Genomic DNA, 19834 nt, shown 5'->3' on the forward strand with positions numbered 1-19834 from the left:
CATAATTATGGCTGTCTGCCTCCAGTATATCCTGCTTCTATAGATGGGAAGGTTCCACAGATAGAAAATAAGAGTAAGTAACTCTAGAGACTGTGGTTTGTCTGACCATTTTGAAAATCAAACCACAGTTTTTCTTGATTTCTGAACTTTAGTACAAAGCCTTTAATCAAACTTTAGAACCTATATGAAAGAAGGAGGTTGGTTAAAATCTATAGACAAGCGTTACTGAATAACCCTCATACCCCAAACTCTAGCAAATAATACATTTCCAATAGCTTAGAATGCCTATACTAAGTTGATAAATCTGCCATGCTTGTAGTACATGGTTTCCCAAACTGTGGGTTGTGACTGGAGGGTCATGAGCCCAAGTGTGGTGGAATGCGACCTGGACCTTCCCACCCACCTTTGCTCAGGTTTGGCTCAAAATCGGAGACGTTCTGGAAGCCAAATTAATCACTAGGAATGTGTGGAGGTCTCTTCTGGGTCACTCCAAGCTGGAGACTCACTCTACAGGCCTCTGTGGGCCACAGAATGGCCAGCAGAAGCCTCGGAAGTGGGTTGGAAGTAGCTTTCCAAGGTTTCCTTTCTGAGGCCTGCAGAGGCCAGTAGAGTGGGGTTGCTGGACTGATACGACCCAGTAGGGGCCTCCCCACTCTCCTTGTAAGTCATTCCTGCATTGTGACCTACCACGGAGAAGGAAAATGGGTCAAAGTGCCAAGACTGGGAACCACTGCTGTAGTATATATAGCATGTGTAATATTCTGTTCATACATGGTAGATTTTAAAACATGTATTTGCATTCACTTCAGTAACATATACATATAACAAGGACCTAATCTAATGATATGGAGTTCAATACTAGGCTCTCTCCATGCTAAGGCACATTTGTCATGATAAACATCTATCCACACAACAGTTAGTTGCTACCATCTACTTTGATAATGCTAATCATCATTTTGGAGACGCAGCTTTCCTTCTTTGGGAAGTGGTGATGGAATTCAGACTTCTATATCTCCCAAACAATAGCCAGTGTTGATCAATGGTGTTGATATGAAGCATTTGGCTCCAATACTGGGAAATACAGCCACAGTCACTAATGCTGGAGGCAATAATAGTGCATTCCTCTGACTATATCAAGAGTGATTGCCACAAACTTAAACACTGTAATATATAAATACTGTAATATTATAAATGCATAAACACACATATTCTTATAAACCAAATAGCTTCATCGTAGCCTACATTATACATGTGACTTGTTTTGCAATAAACACGTTAATATTTATGTTGCTATCAATAGCATACAGAAATAGCAACAAGGATCCATTTCTAGCCCCTATAGGGGAAGAATAACAAGATAAATACTTTTTAATAAAATTCAAAGAAAACCATGTATGACTTACTAAAAATATTTCTGCACGTACAAGTATGGAAAGGATTGCAGATTTTGAATTCATCTCTTAATTATGCTTTGAATGATAATTCTAGAAGGTCTCTAGGCAAATGGAAGCACCATTTTCATGGAAAGGGGGTGCATCTAAGGCAGCTGATACCTCAGCATGGCTTCCTTTGGCTTAGTGTGACTTGAGCTGTCTTCAACTCCCCATCAGGCTACCTGATTGCCATTTGGGGCAAGGTAGGAATGTCTTGTGGTCTGGAATTTCCTATCTAACCAATGCCAATCCACAAATTTATTGTCAAAAGCCCAGCAGTGGATCCCATTTCCCAAACATTCTTCTCCTCTTTAATATGGGCACTTACCCTGGAAGACACTGCAAGCAACTGTCAATTCCCAACCCAATTCTGAGTATTCCCAACCTGGGTGAAAGCTGAGAATTGTGTGTTAGGGGATGGGGTCCATTTGTCTATGGACACTTAAGGGACTTGAAATGGGGCATTTGTGGCCAACTGATGGCTGTTGGGACAGAGGATGCTAAGAGGGTGTAAACCTAAAAATCCAGATGGGTTACTATATCCTGACATTTTTCATGTATTTTTCATTTTTCATGTATTTCAAGAGGGTTTTCTTAAAAGTAAGTTCTGTTTGAATTTGTCTACTGAATTTTGTCATATGAAATATTAAAAAATGCAAAACACATGAAGTAGTAACTATTCTAAGCTGTTTATTTAAAGTGGGTTTTTTAAAGTACTGTATACTGAACCAGCCACCTTACATTTACCTTAAATCAGGTAACTAAAGGAGTCATAACACAACTAAAAGTGCACCAGTTTCAGCATTTATATACAAAATGGTGCTTACTGAGAACTGATAGTAGCATCTGCATTAGTCAGACACGTTCCAGACACATTTCCCATAGAGAAGTGGCAGACAGAAGCACTTATATTTTAAGACAAGGAACTCTAACTTCCTTGCTATTCTCTATTACATTTTAATTCTTCCTAACACTCTTGCACACTCTCATTCACTGCTCATTAGTAAACCTGGTTTTTTTTAAAGAGGAATACCAAATACTGCTTGCATATTTTCAGAAGACATGCCTTGGCTTGTTATACAACTTGTATTATGTGTAGAAAAAGAATTATACTATGTTGCTGAATGTTCTTTGCAATCAGCTATGAAGTTCCATGGAATTTATTTGTTGAATAGGGCACACAAACCACTAAAAGCTTTCTGCCATAGATGAAAAAACATGTTTTTTGTTCTCTGTCATCACCACCACCGTCCCCCCACGTTACTCTCAAACACTTATCACAAAATATAATGGAAACTGACATTACGCCTCCCTAAATTGGTTATGGTTTATAGTGAGAGCCATTCAAAAGAAAGTTTTTTTAAAAACTTGGTTTGGATCATGTATATCAGTGGTATCCAGTTTGTGTCCTGGAAAAACCCTTCCCATCCCAACTGGTGTTTAACTTTCCGCCACAGTGTCACGTCTTTTTCCATTCCACTACTGTACAGGGAAGCTCTGGCCAGCCAGGTCTGTTGCCCAGTATCCCAGCAGGCCATGCAGCAGGATGTCTGGGCAGACGTGATTGCCCGGAGCATCCCTGTGCAGCAATGGAGTGGGGAAAGATGCAGCACTGCTGTGAAACGGTAAATGCCACTCGCAGTGAGAGGGATTAGGCAAGGTGCCAGATCTGGCCCACATGCAGGAGTCTAGAGAGCCCTGATGTATATCAACGCTCATATTTTCACTGACTCACTGAGCAACGTGCATTCAATCTATAAAAGCAAGTTTCCTCATTTACTGTTGCTTTACCAATTCTGAGAATGGCGACTGAGGGCCTGATCCAAAGACCATCCTAGAGAAAGGAGTTCATGGAAAGGTTTTCAAACTCTTCTTTTGAAAACAAGTGCAAATTATGTGGACTTTTAATTTATGTCTGCTTCCTGACATTTCTACAGTTCAAACTACATGTTACACTAAGCACATTATTTGGTTCTTATACGCTGGATGTGCAGCGCAATCCTATCTTGCGCTGGAACAGGCAGGCTAGGAGGTCTGTATCCAGTGTGAGATTGGGGCCAGAAGTGGCTCAGTCGGAGGCAAGGGGAAACTCTTCTTCTTACCCCCAGGTAAGCCGCCATGGCCCCAATGAGTCTCCTCAGACTTGCGCCATCTCAGGAGGTGGCATAAGTCTGAGGAGAACAGAGTGGCTACAAGCCACTACATGCTGCTCAGGAAACAGGGTTGGGTCCCGGCCCAATCTTCCGCTCCCCACCTGCCCCCGGGACTGCCCTCCATTCACCCTTCCCCACCCCAGAATGCCTCTCTCCTGCCTCCTCCCTGCCTCCTTCCCAGACCCGTGCGTAGCCGAGCTTGGCCGACATGACCTACCTGGTGCAAGCCTCTGTGCTTGCACATACAAGCTTGCACATACACGGAGGATACAGCCTCCTTGCTCCAGTGCACCTCTGTGTGCTGGTGCAGTTTGCTCCCAAGGAGGCATAAATGTGCTTTACAGCATGTTTGTGACCCTCCTAGGGAGGCACAAGGGACTTGCGCCAGCCTAACGGAGGGTTAGGATTGTGCCCTTAGTTGCTGAATAATACCAGCTGGAAGGAGGTGATTTGAATCAGAACCTTGGCAGGGGTGGAAGGTGGCTTTAACTCTTTCTCTCTGTACTATTGTCCATATCCACTATGACAGTTATTTTCCATGAAAGGAAGGCTCCACTTAGTGCCAATAAAAGTTTTCTACCTGAGGGAACAGCAGCTGTGTGGACCCAATTGGGTACACAGCAGAGAAAAAGGGTTAAACCCTCCTCCCACTCTGCTGTGGTCCTGAGCTGGATCAAGCACCCCCCCCCCATGGCTAATATGTAACAAAAAGAAACCAAGCATGTAGGAGTCAAACTATGCTTTAAATGTAACATGCAGTTGAGCTCAAAGAATCTTTATAAGTTTTTCTCCATTCCTTAATCCACCCACCACACCCATCACTTTTTACTTTTAAACAAGGATGGCATCATTTTTAGATCTACAATCTGTTGAGGCAAAAAAATAAATAAACTCATAAGAGTTTAAGCAAATCACCCACAATTTTTGAAGTTGCATGTTTTAACTAACCATTTTTAAATAAGTTTGCTCAAATTACAAACCCGCAGCTGATTTAAAAAAAAAAGTATCTTTTAACATTGTTTTCCCAGATCTTAACAGAGTAGCTAAGGTTTATCTTTCTTCCACACCCCCTTGATCAGCAGTTTAAGTAAATATGCACATGGAAAAGCTAGCAAGTGATAGGACAACTTGCTATGCTTTTTGTTGATTGAGGGAAGCCTATGAATATTTGCATATTGTCATTGTTTTGACTGCAACTTCCTTTAAATGTGTTTCCTGTCCAAGAAGAGTACGTGAAAGGTGACCTCTTATCCATTTACATGCCTCTGTGACAGTCATGTGACCAGGTTTTACGTCAAACTGTCAATTATGATAAGAGACACAATATGAACAGCCTAAGCGTCAATAACCTGCTTCCTGAATCTTTTGCACTTTGCTTGAGAAGCCCGCTTGTACTGCCCTCCTTTTCATTTTTTGCCTAAAGCAAGAGCGCTCATCATCCGTATATCCTGGACATATTCGGTCCATAAATTCTGTGCTGAAATTATCATCATTTCAGTTTCACTGCTAGATGCAATTGATAAATAATAAAACTTCTTCCATTTTGAATGGAATTATTTAAGAACTAAATGATGCACTCTGAAGTACAACTTTCTGCTGGGCACGCTGCTATGAAATATCAATCTTGTGTGTAAAAATTATGCGTAATATGAGTGAAAGGTACTTTAGTTTTCTATTTTTAAAATACATTTCATATGGTTGTAGTGGCATAGGAAAAAACATCAATTCATAGCAAATCTGTCTGAAAGTAAAGCTATGTTCACACACCCCCCAAAGCCCATGCATGAGTAAAATTCATAATACAACCTTAAGTAATGTTAGGATATTAGGAATTTATCAATCTCGTAACTACTAGATTAACAATAGCAGACTCCATTTTCAATACAAAAAGATAGTTTCTCTCCTGTTTTTACTTCCTTTTTTTTAAAAATTAACTGTTCTTTTGGTAAAGTAAAATATTTTACAAAGGAAGAAAAATGAGACTGCATCCTACCAAGAAAAAACACAAGACATTTTGCTTCATGGAAATAGTATCTATTTACAAAGTGTTTTTAAGTCTTAAGAAAAAATTAACTTTTATTTCATTTCCTGGATCATATTAATAACATGGGTGGGAAACGTCAATCAGGGTAAATTACAGATGAATGTGGTCCAAGTTCTCTCCTTATAAATTAAGTGAGGTTTGGAAGCCTCACTACAACTCCAGCCAACTGTGAATGGGTTATATATAGGAGGAAGCTGCTGTCACAAGTTAGGAGAATTCCAAAGTCTTAGAAAAGTTAGTCATGTGGACGGGTAAGAATATATCGGTTCAGAAGAGTTCAGTCCCCCACTCCTGGAGCTATTTCTGCAATAATCCATTGGGTACAGAATCTATTGTGCTTTGCTCCAGGATATACTCTCTGTTTACACAAGCTGCTGGTAAGACCTGTTGTGCTTAGCCATAGACTTGCACAAATTAAGAATGCACCATAAGGCATGTCTAGTATTACCAGCACTATGCACTGTAGGGGATGATGGGTCCTGGCAAACTTCAGAACAACTTATCTACCACTATCAGCCTTTTCATTGTACAACACTGTAACTTCTGTGTAATCCCACATTGCTTGATGGACTAGCCCACTGTCAGCAGCATCAAGGTTTCACAGCAAACATAAGAACCAGGTATTTATGCTAATATAACATTTTAACTATGGCTAAAGAAGAAATATACTAAAAAATTTAAGGCAATAAATCCCAAGTAATCAGTGTACTACTAATAGTAAGAAACCCCTCTGTGCAAGTAATGAGTCAAAAGACTGCATTCTAGTCAAGCACAGTTTAGTTTCTGGAGGTAAATTATAACAAACATTGGGCAGCATCATTTCAACATAGATCTATTTGTTGAATTTACTGTTTAAAAACATTTAAATGAAAAGATTTAAGTTGCTGCTGTTTTATTGTGGAACTATTCAGCAATTCATGATAGCTGGGAACCAACAACAGCCAGTGACTACCACAGACAAGGAAATCCTTCTATTTATGACTCCTAATAATAACCTTGACTTGGTAACTATATATTAAGTTACATGTTTAATAAGCTTTCCATAATAGCCAGGTCAGTAGATTAAAATCTATTGCTCACGTTGGTTCTCTATGCATGTAATCTTTCAACCCTATATTTATAATGATTCCATAAATGCAAACATTCTAACAACTTTGTTCAATAAATTGCTTTATTAGAAATTCTACCAAACTGTTATTTAGTGGAGAAACTATAAGAAGAATCGCCAACTATACAAGCAGCTTAAATTTATGGTCATTGCTACAACTTATATAGGCTATGTTATGGAGAAGGGAGGCTTTAACAGAAGAAAAGCACTCAAGAATAAACGTCAATACCTCTCATAACCTAGGAGAATAAATCTCTACAAAGCCTCCTCCTGTGAAGCAGAGAATGTACCTGTGACAATATTTATTCCTAAGGGGTCAAAGTATATTAAAAGGAATGGTGAATGTTTAAAACACCTCTCTGGAACTAAAACCATTGGCCTTCTAATTTAGAATTTCTCTCAGCTAATATAAAATGATTGATTGCCTTTATTTCATGTACCCCTTGATTTTCCTTTTCATTCATCATGGTCTACTTTAAACCAAATGCATTTAGAACCTGCCACAAGAAGAGTGGTCTCTTTTAAATTGTTGTAAAGTAATGAAAGGACCTAATAAATCAATCTTATTTCTGCCTTACCAAAGCATAACCTTTACTCTATCCAAGTAATTTAGACAATCTGCATGTGCGCTTTTTTCCCTAGACAACAAAATTGTATGACATTGTCATTTCAGAGGCCTTTTGAGGAGTTAGATCAGTATATGAAAAAAAGTTACTGGGTTATGCTATGTTTAATATTATTTTTACCATGTCCCACAAGGCATACACTCTTATTTTTAACATGCCTCACAAACTTATAATTGTACTATCTTGTTTCATCAGGGTATGACTTCAGTAGGGTATGCATGTGAGGGGATGGTATTTGGGTAACAGGGTGATGATTCTTCTCCCCCTTTTTAGGTATAGGCCTTTTCTCCCCATGCAGGGCCAATAAGGAAGTGTCAAAGCACACTGATGCCCTAATTTGTTGAGAATTACCTTGCTGTATCAGCCCAAGGCCCTTTCAGTTCTATATTCTGTCAGATACCCTGGAAGCTGTTAAACATTTTACGATGGCACTGACTATCTCCTGTTCTTTTCCAATAGCATGTACTCTGAATGAGGAGGGTAGCATCCTGACTAGATATGGAGCTTTCATTCAGCCATCATGGCTAACAGCCACTGGTGAACCTATACTATATCACTCTGCCAAAACTTTCTTTTAGTGCTATTAAGTTAGAAGCTATCACCCTGTCAAGCAGCAAGACGACATACATAAAGGCATGCACATTATATATAAATATAAGATTAATTTTGGAACAAAAAAATTATGAGGTTGACTCAATCCTATTCAATGTTCTAGCACCAATGCAGCCATGTCAACAAGGCATGCACTGTGTCCTGCGGTGGGAGTGCAGTCAGAGGCCTCCTCAATGTAGGGGAACATTTGTTCCCATGCCTTAGGGCTGAATTGTGGCTGCGTCGGCACGGGAAAGTTGGATAGGATTGGGCCCCAAACTCTATTTCACTATATATTTTTGTAGTACTTCTTCTTTTTATGGGTGGCATCCTGACTATTGCTTTTGTTATCAGAGGAAGCTTCTATTTGTGGAGAGAGCTCTTAATGGTAGAAATGTTAGTTGGGATACCACCCTGTGATTCCAAACTACAGTTGTGTTTAAGTAAATATAAAAGAGATTGGTTCAACTTTCTATAAAAGTAGAATACTTGGACATGAGAAGAATATTGCCCCAGAACAGACATTTAACCTAGTGATGATGCATTTGGATGGTGAATTGGGTGTCTACCACTCCCTAAACACTAACAGTAACTTGTGATGTAACAAATGCCAAGGTCAAATCTGTGCAATTATTCCACTCCAGAAAGGGAGAGGGAAACTGTAAATTGTATCATTGGGCTTCCACATGGCATGTGCTCATCACATTACTTTACGTGCATGGTGTAGGGAAAAGGAGTCTGCCCACATCTCCATGATGCAAAAGAATCAATGCCTGCATATAGCAGCTGAACTGGGTCATTTCATACACTTGTCAGTTCTTAACCACGTCATAATATATTAATTGTTCCATGCTGCATGGCTACTACTTTATACAATATTCAGCTCTATCTTTTCTCCTTACATTTTTTTATACACACAACCTCACACCCTCCTTCTCATTTTCTGTTTTACACAAACAACCTAACATCTGAACCAGATAGAAACATATTAATAGAATGTTCTTAACATATTTTGAGAAGAGGCACTAAAACAAAAACCAGCTGTATTGAGCAAGAATTCTTTCTGTGAGTTTAGGAGTACCAATGTATGAAAAGCTTCTTCAATTACATTGTCATTGCTTGCCCATATCGATGAGGCGCATGAAATTGTTTCACTATTTTTCTAAACTGTGTGACGCCCCAATTCTATCCCCCGCCATCAGCGTCAATGCAGCCATGCCAAAAAGGCGCAAGCTGCATCAAATGGTGGGGAGGGCAGCCCAAGGGCAAAATTATTTTTCCTTACCTCCACGTAAGCCCTGGGGTTGCCTATGAGTTTCATTGGACATATGTCACGTCTTTTGGTGGCGTAAGTTCGAGGAGAGAAAAGGGTACAGAGGTTTTTAAAAGAGTGGATAGGATTTGGCATTCAGCATTGCCGCTGGCTCCATCCCCTCTCATAAATAATAATAATAACAGGTATTTATATACCGCCTTTCTTGGTCTTTATTCAAGACTTTATTCAAGGCGGTTTACATAGGCAGGCTTTTATTTAAATCCCTTATTAAATAGGGATTTTTACAATTTGAAAGAAGGTTCTTTCTTTCAAGAATCACTACATTCAAGGTGTTTCGTTCCGATCTGGCTTCACATTCTGGCCTCCATCCTCCCACGCTCAGAGCAGATGGAATTGCTCGGCTTCAGCTTGTCAGCTGCTCCAAGGTCGCACGGTGCCGGTGGCCTCGAACTGGCGACCTTGTGGATGTTATCTTCAGGCAGACAGGCTCTACCCTCTAGACCTGACCTCCTGCTCTCATCTTCTCGCTGCCCCCGATTCCTCCCACAGAATGCTCCGATCCATCCCTGCCACTGACTCACAAGAGTCAGAGACTCCAAGAAAGCTGCTGTCACATGGCCAGCACCACTTCTCCTTTCTGACAAGGATCCAGCAGCATGCTGTGGAGCTTGCGCTTTGTGACACCATAAATCAGGCTACATGCAGGAACACAAGTTCCAGTAGTGCAGCCCAACCATAAGACTGGGCTGTGAGTTCCTTAGCTAAAAGAATATCAGAACTTCTTTTTGAAATATTGCTATTCCACTGTCACTGGATTTTAGAAATTCAGCATAGGAACTTCTTCTTAAAAGAAAAGTTATAAACCACGTCTGTGTTTAAAATATTCTGATCACATACTGCTTCTCTGTCAAATTATAAGCATAACATTAGCAAAACCCCTCCCCCCAAAGAGTTGTTTTAAAATTGTGAATCATTACTTGGTATTTTCATATCTCTTTACAGATGTTTTCAGGAAGGTCTCACTGGTATAAAAGCTCCTCAATAAATACATTATTATTTTGAATAAACTACCAACTTTATGGGTGTTTCATGCAATATACATATAATGTCACTTTGGCTTTGGAAACAATAGAGATCTTCCAACTCTATTGTTTCTAGATCAGCACGGTTGTGCTATATAACCACACACACTGAACAGGCATAGGCACCAAACACTCCTATGAATCTATGTTCATTAAACTTACAGTACTGTAAGTTTAAAACAGTTAATGTAACATCAGGAAGCGTATTTTAATTCTCAAGATCTGGATTTTTTTCTTCTATGTTTAATAGAAGCAATGTGGCTAAATTATTTAATAGCCACTATTAATCTCAGCAGTATATTTTCAGTTGGGATAAACAATTCATTTGCATTAAATTTACAGCATTAATGAGATGTGAAATCTAAAATGCTATTTGAAATGTAAATGATGTAAGAAATTTGAACAAAAATGTGTTTCATCACAGGAAATCAACAAACAGTGTAATCCTATGCATGTTTACACAGAAGTAAGTCTCAGCCTATTCAATCAAGCTTGCTCCCTTGTAACTGTGTTCAGGATTGCAACCTAATCCTATTAATTTAAGCACGATGATCTTCGGCAAAAGAATTTGATAGTATCATTCTCTTGAAACTAAAACTTTAAATCGTAGACATTCAAAACAGCCAATATTGAATAGAGTGAAAATGAAAGGGCTGTCGATTAATTTTGACTGGATTTAAATATAAGCAGTACCACTTTATAGAGGCAGTCATATAGAGGCAGCCAATAATAAATTCTGCTTTTTAGGTTCTTTAAAAATAGCCTAACTGAAAGATTTGCAGGAGAAAGCCCTTAACATGCCACAGCCTGAAGAAACTTCACATAGCTGTGTTGATATTGGAGGTACATGTAGGTTTCATAGAAGAGTACTAAACACACTGGGGTCCTGGTCTAGTCTAAGATGTCAATGGCAGAATGTATGAAGGAAATTATTGCAAATACTGATCTTTTTATTGTTAATACCTATGTGAAACGTGCCCACCTGTTGCTGGTGTAGGAAGGAAGGGTCTCTTGGACTTAGTCCCACATATCGATTGGCTTGGGAAGTGCCTGAGGCTGTGTAGGCTGATTAAGGAAGAACAAAACAGATTGATAAAGATAGAAACCTATCTTAATTTCTACCTTCTATAATTCAAACATGAGAGATTCAGAGTTATGATCTACAATGCATAGGTAAACTTTGTGATTTATTTACAATATGAATCAAAGTAATCAAAAGCATGATTTTGGCTATTGGACACAATTCTGTAATACCTATTGACTTCAATGGAATCTGTACGAGGATAGGATTAAACTGCCAATGATAAATTCTCTGCTTGACCAGTTTGGTTCAAGAAAAGTATGACTTGATTGTCTCTTTTATAGCATTATAAACTAGTTATATAAACTAAATAAAGTTCAATCAGTTGCATCACATTCACATTAAAAAGTCAAATTCTCATAATTTATTATACTACTGTAATAATTTTAATAATTTCTCAGTATTATTCCAATTCAGAACATTAACTGTTTATTTAAAAGTTGGACCTAATAATTTTTTTTTTTAATGAGGCATAAAATTGGGGGGGGGGGGGTAGAGAGTAAGATGTTCTTATAAGAAATACTGTAGAATTATTATGAGAAATATTAAAAATGCAGGCCATTACTGGGTAATTAGACTGTAAGATTTAGGTCTATGAGCTGTAATGTGGAAGTTCCTAAACTGTCTTGTCCTATAGAACTATATGCGGTTAATGGGATATACAACCTTTCCCCAATAGACTACCTTTCAAATTCAGAGTTGGTCAGTAGTGAGTGAAAGTCATTAAGTTCTGATTGCCGATGGTGGCCAGTGTCAAATGAGGTAGGTGATTTTACTTTCTAACATACAGGTTTCTATATTACACAAATCAATTTCATAGCAATGCCACCTTGACTGCCATACCTAAGCCCTCAAAGTTGATGAATTCACTTAGATGTGCCTTGCTTCTCAATTTTTTAAAAAAAACACAAATTGTTGCTTAATCTATTTCCCTTTTCAAAGACTGTCTATAGAAAAGCCACCATACAAATTAATTAGATATTTTATGTAAACTTATACATCTAAGAGGAGTGAGAATGTGCATGCTCATTCCTCATCATTATAGCAACATTCATTTTACAATAAAACATTTCACATAACAAGACAATGCAAATCAACTTTGGTGTAGACTAATTACAGGTGGGGCCTTATTCGTGGATTCTGCATCCGCGGACCTGGCTCAATGTGGGTCCTCTGGACCCGCACTGGACCAGATTTGGCCCAACCTGAGCCCTTTGGAAGCAACCTGAGCCCTCTGGTCAACTTTGGAGGGCTTTCTGAAGCCTGCAGAGGCCATGCGCATCTGCATGCAGCTTCTGTTGGCTTCAGAATGGCCTTTAGGACCAAAAAGACATGACTTCCATCAGTTTCCCTCAGGAAACCAGAAGTTATCTTTTTTGCCCTTATAAGGCATTGTGAGGGCTTCCTTGGGCCTCAGACCACCTTATAAGGGTTAAAAACGTCACTTCTGGTTTCCTGAAGAAAACTGGAAGTCATATCATTTTGGCCTTAAAGGCCATATGAAACCTGCAGAGGCTGTGGCCTCTGCACGTAGCTGCAGAGGATGCACGTGGCCTCTGCGGGCTTCAGAAAGCCCTTAAAGGGGAAAAAATCATGGATTTGATTATCCTCGGTTTTCTGTATCCGTGGGGGGGGTAGTGGTCCGAGAACAGATCCCCTGTGGATATAAAGGCACCACCTGTAGTTTGAGAATATTCAGCTAGAAATAGGTAGGAGTACTGAGATATTCCCAGTATCACAGCCATGGAACATTTGTAGTTCCATTTATGAACAGAAAGTTGTTAATACCAAAGCTTTTCTTGGCTCCTTAAAAGTTGCTTAAAATAATGGTAAATAAGTACTACATTGCTTTTAAGGGACATAAATGAGATATGATGAAACCACAATACCCAAAGTCGTCTAATGCTACAATTGGATGGAATATTTAAGATAATTAAAAGCTTCTTGATTGCTATGAGAAAAATAGGTGCACTTCAGAAATGGAAAACCAGAAGTGATTAATTATGACACTTTCACTTATACAGCAAGCAAAAGGGGGGGAACACTATTAATTGATTCATTAATATATAATGATGTTTGTTTAAATCATTAACAGACTTTCTACTCTTTGTCACTATAATCTCTTTTTCATCTGATAAAAAATAGTAGATCCAAATCAGTTGATATTAACAGAAATGTTGTTACAGTACTCAAAAATGTAGATGGCACCCTAAGGGTTTAAAAACATAACTATATAAGGGATATTAACTTTAAGGAGATTTCAAAATTGTACTCAATATTCAGGCATCACAGACTCACTGGATATATCATGAATATGGGGAACTGTATCCTTAAGAGTGTACATGGAACTAAGGTGGCATTTTATATTATTCAGCATGCACAAGGACATGTAAAGAAATTGCACGATGAGGTACTAACAATTGTGAGTGACATCTTATATAAGATGGTGCACAACGTATTGTGCAGCCACAAAACCATTATTATTATTATTTTATTTTTATTATTTTATTAATTTATACCCCGCCTTTTTGCCCAACGAGCACATGTCAGGATTCCATTTGTATTCCTGTTCCGAAGAACCTTGCACTATCACCTCCTCATACAAAAACGCTCTTATACAAGCTGAAGAACAAATTAGGATCCAATACAGTGGTTGCTTCTCAGTGTGAATTAAACTAAAGGAATAGTTTGTGTGCACATGCTACAGTATGTTTTAATTTGTTAAGGTTGTAATATTTAATCTCAGACTAATCCTATCCAACTTTCCAGTGCTAATGCAGCCACAATGCAGCCCCAAGGTAAGGGAACAAGGATTAACTCAAGGTAAGAGAACAAACATTCCCTTACCTTGAGGAAGCCTCCATGACCCCCGCCCCCCACCTGCAGGATGCAGCACATGCCTTATGGGCAGAGCTGCATCAGCGCTGGAAAGTTGGGTAGGACTGGGCCCTAACACAGTTTAACCTCCTCTAAGGACTACTTGATATGCTACAACAGTCACAATATGCTACTTGAAAGTTGCCAAGGGTTCTGGGTTGGAGAAGCTTCAACTGGCAGCCATTGGTGGTATCCTGAGTTTTCTTCCCACTTCTTCAAGGAATGGTTTCCACTTGCAGAAGGAGTTTTAACTGCAGAAGAAGAATATCCACCTGCAGGTGGAAGGAAACCTTGGGATACAACCCACAATTGTAAGTAAATATACTTGATGCGTAGATTGGCCTGTGTGCAGTTTCCATGTCAACACCACAATTTTTGGTGGGTGCTGGTGTTGGAAACTTTCCACGCAACAGGAAAGTTGCATCATGATCAAGCATCACGCCAAAGTATTTCTAAGCAGACTCAGTATGACTGCTGTAAGTTGCAGAATGGTTTTAACAACTGAAACACCTTTCTGTGCGTACAATTCCATTGAAGATATAGGGTATATAATGTGGTACTGACACAATGAATGAATGAGAGGCAAACCATTCAGATGTTTTAATACACCTATAAATATAGTTAACTCACATAATTTTTTTCAGTACCAAGACTCATAAATTATTTAATTGAGGATCATAGCTCTGATTCAATATATTTTGGCGTAAGACATGATTTCTGTATGAAAGCTCACTTTGGAGCAATCAGCTATATCCTTAATGATCTCTCTCTTTCTCTCTTGCTTTCTCTTTGAAATCCAGGTGTGGCCATTTTAAAAAGTTTTCAATCTGAACATGCTTTTTAATGTCACTAGAACGTCCACCTTAATAATGAATGAAACTTTCATTCTCTCTTGGTAGCTGATGCAATTAATTTGCTTTTCTCTCTTTTGGTTGCCATGTCATAAACGTCACACATTACTCAAGTTTAAAAAAACTGTCGAGTAAATCTTTGCCCAAGTTCTCTATTATCAACTGAGCTTCTGCCTGGTCAAATAGAAGGAAAAGGCGCCTTTATTGGCCTTAGTTTGAAATTTTGATCCTTTGATGGACACCTTTTGTTTCCTAAAAATACTTACTGGTTGCTGTAGGTGAAGATGCCTCACCTTCAGTGGATGTAGTGATGGGCTTAGTGTCTGTCATGGTCAGGGTCACAGGTCGCACCGCACTGTGATGGGGAGAGGGTGCCAAAACTGGAGTAAAATGGCCAGGCACTTTCCCTACTACTTGACCACTGCTGTTAGGCTACAAAACAAAACCAGAAGAATGCCTTGTGAAATACATACGTCGTGCTCAAGCTATCTAACTATTAGGGTTTTCTAGAAAGTTGCTGCTGTTAAGTGTGCCTTTGGCATACTGCACAGGATTAACCACTGTCAGTGCCTTGGAGTATTTTTTCCCTCATTAAAGTAATTTTCCCAAGTGTATTCTACCTTACAAGAGAATCACTAGTCAAGGTCATGAAGCTGGCCCAAAGTATTTCTAATTTTTTTTTTAACACAACAAAATGATATCCAGTTATTTCATGTATGTCAAATATCGGCTAATTTTTAACTAAAGCAACAGGGGATAGAATATAGCCTCTTCTACCATGGATCTCATATCATGCTATACAGATTTTTAAGGTCAGTTTAATGATCCCACAAATACCTTTTATTAAGATCACAGTGAGTGATCCTAAATAAAAATGACAAAGGGTCTGTTTTTAGTTCTGTGAATGTTACAGTCTATTTCTAGGCTGACCACATAGCAATTCACTATTAATGAACTTAAAATAGAACTGGTGGGTTCCTGTATCTTGTAAAATCTATTAGAGTAGTAGGGAAATGAGAAGGCTGAATGGTGGGGAACTCCATTTTATTTTATACCCGATTGTTTCAGCTATTTACTTTAAATGGTCCTAAAGCGTAACAGTAACACCTAAAAACCTAGATGTTTCTCTGACAGATGCGCTGCCAAATTGAGCTGAACTCAGGAAAAAGATAAGCTAACACAAGTCTTGTAAAGATTAAGAACTTATTTTGAATACTGTAACTGGACACATCAGGAAACAAATACAAGCGAACAATATTTGGAAGAAGTCATTCAGTAAATCTAAAAAACATTTCCGCTACAGACTATGGCAGTTAGACAGAAACACCATTTACAAATAAACATGCATGCACACACACACAGGAGTTTGGATACAAGAGCCCAGTTGCAAGCTGCATTTGAAACATCTGCAACTTCTGAAGTGACCACAACCATAGCAGATGCCCTGCGTTAAACAAATCCAACATCTTTAATCTGACCTAACTTCCTACCTAAAATTTTACCCCCAAACATATGTTTTATTTCATTAAAGCATACTATAGAAATGTCTTTCCAATGTTACATGCTCATTAAAAGAGTAAAATGTGTCATCTTTCCAAATTTGCTGAGATATGCCGTTACATTGATGCAATTCATTTATTATGACAATTTCTACAGTATTCAAGGCCCATTTCAGAATAGTTTGGGCCATCTAAACTTTTCATAGTATTCACAGCACTCTGGAAACCTTACCTGTTTGGTCTACATCTTTCCCTAATGGAAGGACCCAGAAATTTAGTACTCCAAATAAATGTGTACAAGGTCAACTATACTGACACAGCACAGTGATACTGAAGACAATGACAACAGAGGCTGTGGCTTTAATAATCTAAGTTTATAACCTATTGCAGCAAGCTGAATTTTCCAATTTTATGTGTTTTTATACTAGCTTGGATCCAAAGATGTCTAGTGCAAGAGGAAAGACACTTGATCTAGTGAAGGACCTCCTACTTCCATCAACTCTACTTCCACCTTCAGGTCCCAGTGCCATATCTCACACTACTTGCAAGGGTCACCTGACCTTCAGGATCATCATGGGAGGGAGCTGGGGTTGCAACAAGATGAAGGGGGCAAAAAAGCCCATGAATGGAACAGCATTCATGGTTCTTAGAAGCCAAGACTATTCATCTAGATTACGTGGATTAAATGAACTGATGTGTCTATGTGTGGAGACAGAGGGATGAATGACCTAGATATTGTGCTTGTCTTAATACAGCCTTAAAATGGCATGTATCAGACATGTATTCTGATTTTAACCCATTTAAAAAAAATTGCATCTCAAACCTACTAGAGTGCTAACAGTAGCAGATTTCCCAGTTTGCTACTGTGTCAGTGTGGTGCCACAAAAGCCACACTTCAGTTATGTCCCGTGGGACTGCCAGTGGAACTGGTTGGAGGTCCCACATGTGCACCAATGGCCTTCCCAGATTGCGCTGGAGCAGGTAGGGTGGTGGGGCAAGTCATGGTAAGTTTGGGGAGGATTAGGGTAGGGAGCTGGCTAGGTAAGGGGTGGTTCAGGAATGGAAGAGATGGATCTCAGAGACATCAGCACATGCCACGACCTTATGCCCCTTTCTTGGCACATGGAGCCCCTGAAGCTCCGTGGAAATATGCCAGCTAAATAGCTGGTGCAGATCTGAAGAGACCCATTGGTGGCCACGCAGCCTACCAGGGGGCAGGAAAAAACTATTTTTACTTACCTCTCCTGGGCCACCTGATCGACGCTCCCCCCACCACCACCATAGGATGCAGCATGCACTCCTTTGCTGCCCCTGCATTACATAAATCAGTGGGATGTAGGATTGGGGTCTTAATTTTATAAGTGAAAGTTATAGCTAGAATAAACCTATGCTTCATAACTAGTATGTGTTCATCCACATTTTACAGATTTAAAAACACTATCTTCAAAAAGGCTCAGGTACTAGCATCTCTTGGTATAACACTTACCCTAGATATTCACCTATCTGCCAATAAATCAAGATTTGATAATCTCCCTGCCTTATCTGCGAGGTCACTCAGGCACATTGGAAGCCCAGAGAAGAAGCAAGAGGACAATGCAGAGAATTAGAGGCAATTAGTCTCCAGGGCACCCAAAGCAAGCTTCAGCCAAAGTTAACCCTTTGACTCCTCCTGAGCAAAAAGGAAACCAGGGCTCAACACCTTCATTTAAATGAAGCAAACCTCATTCTCTTTGGCAGAATCACACCCAAACTTTCTGTATTCTCCTTCCGTTTTACAAATGTTTGGCAGAGGTCTTGTTTTTAAAACAGCAAGATGTAATCCTCAATTCCATTTGAAACAAAGTCCGAGGCTACAATTCACTGCACCATTACTTAAGAATAACACCCATGGAAAGCACTGTGTCTACTTCTCAGTAAATCAAGTTGCAACTATTTGTAGCTAAACTTGCTCACAGCCATTCCTTGTTGCTTGTCTCCCTACTGTGAACTGAATTGCATACTCCCAGTTATATGATGTATATGTAGAGCCTCTGGCTTAACACACCAGGCACCCTAAAGAAGAATTTGAGTAATGGTTCTACTGGTATGTTGTTTACAGTGCACTTACTCTGATAGTGTTTACACAAAGGTCTTGAAGACCAGAATTTAAAAAGTTAATGAATAAAAATGTACCTTATGATTTTTTACTATATTTTTATTAAATTAGAAACTGTACAGTTCTTTAGTTACAATGTCTGGTAGGTTATTTTTCAGGATCTGACCTTGGGTAAAATCAGACAAAACTATGGTCAGACACCTCCCCTAAGTTTACCCCCCCCCCCAACTTATCCAAGGATCATAAAAATTCCATGATTTTAGGCTCAAAACCTGCCTTCTTATCTGTGAGATCGACTTGACTTATTCTCAAGTTATTATACTCAACTTATTCTCGAGTGTCTGCTGTATTCTGTCACTGGGGAAAAGTCACTAAGAATGAATTTCTATATGCACTTGCTTTATGAACTTGTACGGGAAGAGCCACATGAAAATGCTGCTATAGGCTGACTGCAGAAATCACAATGATACAGAAAATAGGATAATGAAAGATATAAAGGTATGTAGGCCCCAAGCCTTATATTCATCTTGTCAAAATGAACACATTTGTTTTATTTAGAACATGAAAAATCACCAACATGCAATATTTGCATAGCATTGTAAACCTAGAGCAATCAAAACAATTCTAAAAATACCAGTATCATAGTGTTCCATGCATGCAGCTTATGAGTTGTCAGGTCACCCAAAATCACACATTTTCATGTCTCAAGTTCAAATAACTGACTCAAGTTCCCAACACTGATGGGGGAACCACCTGAAATTGGCTCACAACCCACCTAGTGGGTCCCAACCCACACTTTGAGGAAATACTGCCCTTGTGTTATATTAGACCTTAGATCTCTATTTTAAAATATTTTTTTGCTTATTAATAGTAGCTGAGTTTATGAAACAAGTTTGTTAAGGCTGTATCGGACCTTTTTAAATTATAGATTGGATAACTGTTCTTTGTGTTTAATTTTTGTCACTTTTGGTAACTCAAGAACATCTGCCAGGATTTCTTTGACAGAATGTACATTTTGTTAAAAAAGCAAAGAATGAAGTTTCCAAGGAAGGCATGAGTTAATAGCATCAGTATCATCAGCTTCCTTAAGCCATTCTTGTGCCAAAAAAGAGCTCCAA

The 19834-nt window shown here is 39.0% G+C and overlaps 1 protein-coding gene across 11 annotated transcripts in view; it reads right to left on the minus strand.

Annotated features, from left to right (window-relative positions):
- Positions 1–19834, minus strand: part of NFIB (nuclear factor I B) — a 265788-nt gene that overhangs the window by 25890 nt on the left and 220064 nt on the right. For 6 of the 11 annotated variants that reach the window (XM_066617107.1, XM_066617101.1, XM_066617104.1 and 3 more), the window contains exons 9-10: positions 15389–15554; positions 11296–11378 (exon numbers count right to left, since the gene is read on the minus strand). The exons of 3 other annotated variants lie outside the window; for them this stretch is intronic. In XM_066617107.1, the coding sequence (XP_066473204.1) occupies positions 11296–11378; positions 15389–15554 (249 nt within the window). The remainder of the gene's footprint in view (positions 1–11295; positions 11379–15388; positions 15555–19834) is intronic. 2 more of the 11 variants (XM_066617102.1, XM_066617105.1) reach the window with 1 other exon arrangement.

Source organism: Tiliqua scincoides, chromosome 2 (assembly GCF_035046505.1).
Source record: "Tiliqua scincoides isolate rTilSci1 chromosome 2, rTilSci1.hap2, whole genome shotgun sequence".
NCBI lineage: Eukaryota > Metazoa > Chordata > Lepidosauria > Squamata > Scincidae > Tiliqua > Tiliqua scincoides.